Here is an 8,281-nt window from a genome sequence, read left to right on the forward strand (position 1 = left end):
ATTTGAACGGTTAGATATTTCGTTATAAATTTCCAAAGGTGCTTATCTTCCAAAGAGAAAAACATTTTAGAAGTTTTTCATACTTTTTGATTATTTGGGAGCATGCTTGGTTGTGATTCTAAGTTCTATATGAATTCATGCTAACATGATGTGCTTGATAAAACTTGAAAAGATTTAACTTACGGTTTGAGAATCATTACCTCAAAAGGATGATAAGAGATTTCTATGATGAGACTTGAAACTCTCCTTAAAAAAAGCTTGAAAACTTGGTGTTGGAAGGTTGGAAAGTTTTCCGTTTACTTGCTTGAAAATAAAAGTTTGGAGGTGAAAGAAAATTTTTGGGTAGGCGTTGATAGGAAGCTGATACCTTCTCTTATACACTAACTCCCTACACAAGTTATGGCTACGCATTTTTCTCGGTTAATATCCCAACATCATCATTCTTTTCTTTGATTTCATCACATTTTGCAGAGGTAGAATTAAGGGGAGTATTTGTTGGCGGAGCTACTGGGATGGTGCAGGATTTGGTAAGAAAAACAAAGTTGGTACTATTCCTCCCTTCCCCACTTCCTATTCTTTTGCCCATTAGGTAGATATATATTTTTTACTAATTACTAATTGAAGCGGGATTTACTAATTGCTCGAGATGTCGGACTTTCTTTTATTGTTGTATACATTCAAATACTACCTGTTATTTTACGCATAAAGATGGTAAAATTTATTTTTGTTGTTGTACTATTACTGCACTGTTGTTTCTGACTTGTCCCATCATTTGTAGGAAGTTGGAGTTTCCTGAAGATAGAATACTAGCTTTGCGAATAATCTTTAGCTCGTTTTTGTAACATCGTAAATTAAATACAATTAGTACATTTCTCATTTGAAGAGAAATGACTATATTTTGTAAATGGACATTTAATATCCATCTGATTTATAAATGCACATGGACAATTATTTTATCGCTTCCTGTATCTTCTTGCACATCAAAGTTCTAGATCAAAATTAGTTTGATATTGGCGCTTAACTATCAATTAAAACTCACCAAGGATTTTAATACAACGAAATATAGGAGTTTAAAATACTACTTGCTTTAATACATTCATTTACTCTATAAACGTTTAATGACGTTAATTTGAGCGGGGTATTACAATTCCACTATATAACCAAAAAAACCATAATATCAAGCCCAACAATAAAAAATTTAATGACCCAAAACTAATAAGCTCAATGTTGTTCTCCTTTTCAACTTTATAGTATGTTCAAATTGGACAAATTCGCACTGTTGTTTGGTACAAATGTTCCGTTTACACTACCTTAATTCCTTAGACAAATCCAACAACATAATGCCTATGTTACTATTGTCCAAGGATCGAAGGGAAAGCTTGTGAAAGTGAAAGTATAAATCGAAGTTGCTCGTATAGAGAGGAAGACGAGACAATCGAAATGCAGGAAGCTCTTACATGGATAAATCTACAAGTTTGAACAACAGGCTTGCATAGAGCCATCAATTTAAACTATGGGGATTTGAGTTAATCAAAAGAATATTGGTCAAATTAAAATCACGAACTTTGAGTTAAATTTGATATTTCTACAAACACTAAAATAAGTGGTCAAATTAATCATCAATTATTGGGTTGTAGGAATTTCCCAACATAACCCCAAGTCACCATCTTTCCTTCAACAACGTTGGAGAGAAATCAAGCTTTGTTGGAATATGACAGGAAACACAGTTTGACTAGGTTGTACGAGTGACATAATGTTTAATTAAATGTTATACAATCGATATGTGTTCTGAATAGATAATTATGGTATATTTATTTTTTCTAAATCGGTTCGTTACGATTTACGAGTGAGATAGTGAAGTTTGTGATTAAAGCATAAATGTTGCGTTTGTCACCGGCATTTTATTTTCCTTTACTTGTTAGTTTATATGCAAAGTCAAAGTGAGACAATGAATCTTAATAGAGGGAGAAAAATTTATTTGGAAAAATAGAACTTTTTTAAACAGATGTATCATACTTTTTAAATTCTCAATTCTAAGTAATTAATTTTTATATGATAAAAATAGCATTAAATATCATAAAAAAACAGTTGCATAATTTTGATAATAAGTACTTTTTCCGTCTCATGATAGGAGTACTATTTTCATTGGGAATGAATTTTAATTAGGGGTGGCAAATCGTGCGTGTTGTGTCGTTATCGTGTCAACACGATAACGACACGACACAATAACAACAAACACGAACACAACCCGTTAAGAAAACTCCAAACACGAACACGAACACGACCCGCTGCCCTCAGACACGAACACGACACGAACCACTTCGGGTTAACACGACACGATAACAACACATATATGATACGAGTTAATATCAATCGAAGTACCGTTTTACTATTTCCAAGTTTTTTTGGATGAAAATACCCTCAATACCTAGAAGGATATTTATTTTTAATAAACTTATCACATAATCATATTTTTTTTATAATTATCTTTACTATATATATTTTTGACGAATTTTCTAAATATAATTTGACCTTCAATATTATCACTTAATTTTATTACATGCAAGAAAAGTTCTTTCTTCAACTTTTTATAATTAAAGAATTTTAAAATATTTTTAAGATATGGATACTAGTAAAAATTAATGTCAGAGTCAATATACTATACTTGAATATTGATATATTGTTATTATTTAATTTTGATTGTGACAATAATTTTCATAAATTAATATTCAAGTATCGTCTATTGGTGACATTAATTTTTAGAAGTATACAATGTTGCAAACCAAACAGGCACAAGGAATATACTCCCTCTGATCTCTCATAGTTGACGCAAATTTTTATGGCATGGAGTTTAAGATATGGATGTTTAGTGTGTTAAGTGGATATATAAAAAAAGTAAAAAGGAGAAAAAAGTAGAGAGAATAGAGTAGAAAGTGAATAAAATAGAGATAATAAAGTAAGATAGTAAAATAAGAGTGAGAAAAAATGTTAATTATTAGTACTCTCCTTATTGCATTCAAGATGTTCACATTTCTTTTTTAGTTTGTCCCACTCAAGATATCCATTTTCTATATTTAAAAATAAATCATTCTCACATTTATCCTCGTTAAAATATTCAACTACCTTTTTTTCTCTACTTAATCTATCTAACAATTCATCCTAAAATCCCGTGATGTTCAAGAATGTGGATATTTTGAGTGAGATAGAGGGAGTAATATATATAGATATGACTCACCTATAAGGAAATTTCTCAAAATGAAAAAAATAACTGAATTATGAAAGAACTTCACAATAAAAAAAATAACTCATCTGCCAGAGAGACTCATGTAAAATAATGAAAGCGACACGTAAAGTAGGCAGATTCAAAAGAGAGAAATAGATTATCATTCATATCAGTAGAATCGAACGCAAATATGAAGCAGGCTTAAGAACTGAGAACAATATAGACACAGACATTAGTTTGCGTTCCATTAAAAACACAATCAAGCTGCAGGCTGACTCCTCTTATACACAAACCTATTAGCCACGCAAATATAAACACAGAAATTAAGCGCACTCACACACCCCAACACCCAATACAAATTCTGCAGCTTCGCTCTATTAATATTATCTCCCAACCACCCCTCCCCTCCCGCCGCCGCGCTAACTCTCTGCACCGCCGCTATCACCCCAGTGCTCAGGAAGCTCCCCACCCCGGTCACCGTGATGTACGCCGCCGCCCCCACGCTCCTCATCCCCACCGGCATCTGGTCGTAGAAGAGCTCCTGCAGCCCCACCACCGCAAACACGTCCGCCAGCCCGCACATCACGTACTGCGGCACCACCCACCACGCCGACATCGGGACCGCCGCCCGCGGATTGTCCAGGAGGCCGTGCTGGGCTGCGACGCGGAGCCTCCTGGACTCCACGAGCGCGGCCACCACCATCGTCAGGATGGAGAGGAGCAGGCCGGTCCCGATGCGCTGTAGGATGGTGATCCCGGAGGGGCGGGCCGTGATGGCCCGGGAGATGGGGACCAGGGCCCGCTCGTAGAGGAGGACAGAGAGGAGGATGGTGAGGCCAGTGATGACCTGGAAGGACGCCGGAGGGATTGTGAAGGTACGAGTGATGGAGCGGTTGAGGGTGGAGGTTTGCTTGGTGAAGTAGGTGCCGAGCTGCGCGATCACCACGCCGAACATTAGGCAGCTCAGCCAGATCGGGATCAGTTGGAAGATCAGCTTCGCTTCTTCAACTTGCTTCACTGAGCTCAGCCGCCATGGGTCCCGCTTCTCGCTAGAAGCGTCTCTCGCGTCGATCATCGCTGCTTTGTCTACAAACCTGCATCCAACACAGACAATACATGTTAGAAATAAGTCACTTTCACCCGTTCAAATTCTAGGATTATCTATCTATTTATTTATATGAAAAAAAGGAGTTTCAATAAGATTAGAAATTGTTAAATTTCTCCAAAATCACGGGGACAAAAAATCCATGCAGTCATATAATTAAAAAAAAAAAAAGGGAAGAAAAATGAATATGGACCTAGTCCACATTGGTCTTAGTCATAAAGTGGACCTTCAACATAGACTTGAAACGACAACCATATCTCAATATGCCAACATTAAGCCTTAAGGTGAAAAACCTAATCATTCACAAACAGTGATACTATCTTGTTAATAGGTAACACAGAAAAAATTAAGGAAAATAAAGTAGATTTATTATAACCTGAAGTGACTGGTGGGTGCTAGAGTCCCCGCACCGGTACCACCACCCTCCATGCTGACGCCACCGTATTCGTCATCTTCGACGCAGATGCCGCGCGCCTCACCCTCCGGCATCCGCCGCTTCCTCACGGCAGCGACCACCACCTGCGCCACCCTCGTGAACGGGCTCCCCACCGGAGCCTCGCGGCTGTAGCTCCCGCTTCCCGCCAGGAAGACGACAAGCGCCCCCGCCACAGCTGCCGCCAGCATCCCGAACCCTAAGCTCCAGCCCACGTGATCCTCCACGTAGATCACCACCAGCACCGCTGCGGTGGCGCCGGAGACGATCCCCACGTACCACCAGTTGAAGAAGGAGCTCTTCGCCGCCTTCTCCTCCGGTATGCTCTCGTCGAATTGGTCGGCCGCGAAGGTCTGCACGCAGGGCTTGTGACCGCCTTCGCCTACGGTTAGAATGTAGAGCGCAATGAAGAAAACTGTATGGCGCGCTTCGAGTGGAACCGTAGAGACCGCTACCGTCAGCAATATAAGGCCCTGTCGAATTTCATATTTAAATTGAAATGTAATGATACAATAAGTAGTTAATTAATTCACACAAAATCAATTGTACATATAGTGAGTGAAAATAGTATAACTATTCCTTGCACGTAATTAATTATTCACCACTTGTATGTGGTAATTAATTACTGTTCCATTGGATTCTTCTACGTATAGTAATTGGTAGTATTAGGAAAAATCCTATAAATACGTATACAATACAATTAATGGTCCAACAAGGCAACAACTAACGTCTGTTTGGATTTCTATTTTAAAGTAAAAATTGGATTTATGAGAATTGAATGAAATGATGAAAGATTCAAAAAAAAATTGCTGCGGATAAAAAGAGAAATGAAACGTACACACATTGAATTGGTTGGTATGTGAAAAAATTGGGGAAAATAAATTAATGTGGAGAGAGAGAGAGAGGCGTACAATGAGATAGATGATGGAAGAGATGAGAATAGTTTTGAATCGGCCGACGTAGGAGTCGGCGAGGAATCCGCCGACCACCGGGAATATGGCGGCGACGCCTTGCCACGTGTTGACGCTCTTGGCGGCGGTGGCGGTGGGCTGGCCGAGCACCTTCGTCAGGTACATGAACAAGTTTCCAGCAACTCCGTAGTAGGCAAATCTCTCCGCCACCTCCACAACTAATTAATTCATATCAAATTCAAAATTTAATTTACAAAAAAAAAAAAAATCGAATCATATATACAAATTAATTATATTAGTAAGAAAAGAGATCGTTACAGATGATGAAAATGGCTGATTTCCAGCCACCTCTGGAAGGTTTGGTGGAAGGGGGATTCGCAGCCATTTGAGTTTTTGCGGTTTTGTCTTGGTATAATTCTTACTTACATTTGCACATATATATATATGCACACATTCAACCCAAATTGATTTTTTATTTTATTTTATTGTCGACGTGGTTAACTCTGGTCCTATGCTCTAAGAGTAGATGCACTATGACTAAATTTATAAGGTGATAGTACAATATAGTAGCAAATTACTAATAATAAAATGTAAAAAAATGAAAATACACACATAATAATATGGAAAAAATAGAAAAACCGGAGGTAGCCCCACCTCACATGAGAAGTGAGGGTCATAAAGCACTTGATGGTAGTGAGATTTGATGAGAAAAACACTAGTATAGTTTTATGAGTGAGAGGTTGTTTGATATTTTGCATATGGGATTTCTCATTGATTTAACACCAATATGGAAGTGTAATAACAATTCCTTGTGGTGGAATATTGTCATGTCTATATTCTTTGCATCAATATTGTTGACAACCTAGCTAGTTTAGATAACTTTATTTAAATATTTGTTCTACCACTTCTTTCATTCACAACCTCCACATTAGTCAGATTAAAATCTTTGTGTATATGGTTGGATAAAGGATATGCCATTCAGTAGATTGTGGAAATCTATTTGATGTAGGATAAAATAATGAGCTATACATGAATTTTTTAAATCATGTATAATGCATATAAGTGAGGTAAAGTAAAATCAACAAATATTTTATCAGTAGTCTCTGTATGGTGTATTTTGCAAATAAGTAGTAATACTCTCTTATCTTGTCATTAGGAGTCTCATTTTTTTCCGATATAGATTTTAAAAAATATTAAAAAGTCAGTGGAAAAATTAGTGGAATATTGGAAAAAGTGAGTGGAATGAATTCGTGGAATGTGATATCCTATTATTACATTTATAGTAAAAATGAATTAGGACTCCTATTTGCCGACGGACTAAATAAAAAACGAGACTCCTATTCACAAACAGAGAGAGTTTACAGTAGAAAAGAAGACCTACACAAGGCCATGTTTGGTTGGCGGGAAAGTAAAGTTGGCAAGGAAAATGATTCCTGGTAAAATGAATCCCGGGAATATGATTTCTAATAACTTTACTTTCCCATGTTTGGAAAATATTAAGATTTGAAAGCATATATTTGATTTAAACACTAAACTAAAAATATACTTATCATTTTTTATTTATAAAAAATAATAATACATATTATTTAATAAATTATTAATTACAAATGATAATAATAATATTATTTTATTTATTATTACGATGGATAGTTTAAATATGGATTATACATCATAATATATAATAATATAATAATAAATAAGATTATTATTATTATTATTATTATTATCATTATATTTACTTACTTTTTAATTGAATAAATTTTATAATTTAAAATTTCACTACAATTTTATTGTTAATTACTAATTTATAAATTAATAATTATTATATTATTATATAATTATAATTATATTTAATTATTTAATAAATTATTATTATTATTATTATGATAATAAAAATAAAAATAAATATTAATAATATAGTTATAATTATGATAATTTGAATTATAGTTATTTATTATCCAGAAATTAAGTATGGTTTATACTTTTAAATTATTTTTAAAATATTGTAATAAATAATAACAATAATGATGATGATGATAATAATAATAATAATAATAATAATAATAATAATAATAATAATAATAATAATAATAATAATAATAATAATAATAATAATAAACTGTACTATATTGCATTAAATATGTAAGAATTCTAAAACTGGGAAAAAGAATACCGAAGAAAAGTTAGGATTCAGAATCCTGGAAAGTTGTACTAACTTTCCTTGTTTCAGGATTTTGATTACTTTCCCAATTTGATTAAAACGGAAACAAACACAGGAATTTAAAATTTAAAGAATCAGATTACTTTCCCAGACAGAATCCTGGCAACCAAACATGACCTAAAAAGTAAGAAAATGGGAAAATGACATTTTTCAAAAAGTTATTTCAACTAGATTTTCATGACTGTCCTTCGAATCAATTTACAATTGATTGCGGATTGAAAATACCCTTTTATCTTTTCAAGAAAAATATTGTTTAAATCAAATTAGAAGAATTACTAAAGTGATATTTACATGACATCATCTATTTATTACGTTAAAATGTTAAAAGTTTGTACTACGTTATCTTTAGCCACATCATAATCTATACAACTTTGATTAAAGAAAGTAC

The 8,281-nt window shown here is 34.5% G+C and overlaps 1 protein-coding gene across 1 annotated transcript; it reads right to left on the reverse strand.

Annotated features, from left to right (window-relative positions):
* Window positions 1-3,365: 3,365 nt before the first annotated feature.
* LOC121756894 (protein NRT1/ PTR FAMILY 5.4-like) lies at window positions 3,366-6,111 on the reverse strand. Its single transcript, XM_042152319.1, has 4 exons — window positions 5,991-6,111; window positions 5,673-5,890; window positions 4,705-5,234; window positions 3,366-4,317 (listed from the first exon to the last, which is right to left on the reverse strand). Exons 1-4 carry the CDS (start codon window positions 6,055-6,057, stop codon window positions 3,483-3,485), a joined length of 1,650 nt encoding a protein of 549 aa, XP_042008253.1. The 5' UTR covers window positions 6,058-6,111; the 3' UTR covers window positions 3,366-3,482.
* Between the last annotated feature and the right edge of the window lie 2,170 nt (window positions 6,112-8,281).

The sequence above is a fragment of the Salvia splendens genome, chromosome 12 (genome assembly GCF_004379255.2).
Source record: "Salvia splendens isolate huo1 chromosome 12, SspV2, whole genome shotgun sequence".
Classification (NCBI taxonomy): Eukaryota; Viridiplantae; Streptophyta; class Magnoliopsida; order Lamiales; family Lamiaceae; genus Salvia; species Salvia splendens.

What these genes read in the sequence shown, in the direction of transcription:
- LOC121756894 (XM_042152319.1), bottom strand. Translation starts at nt 6,057, where the DNA reads ATGGCTGCGAATCCCCCTTCCACCAAACCTTCCAGAGGTGGCTGGAAA. An exon ending in ATCAGCCATTTTCATCATCT is followed by an intron (nt 5,891 to 5,990) that starts GTAACGATCTCT and finishes TGAATTAATTAG; the next exon opens with TTGTGGAGGTGGCGGAGAGA. An exon ending in CTTCCATCATCTATCTCATT is followed by an intron (nt 5,235 to 5,672) that starts GTACGCCTCTCT and finishes GAAATTCGACAG; the next exon opens with GGCCTTATATTGCTGACGGT.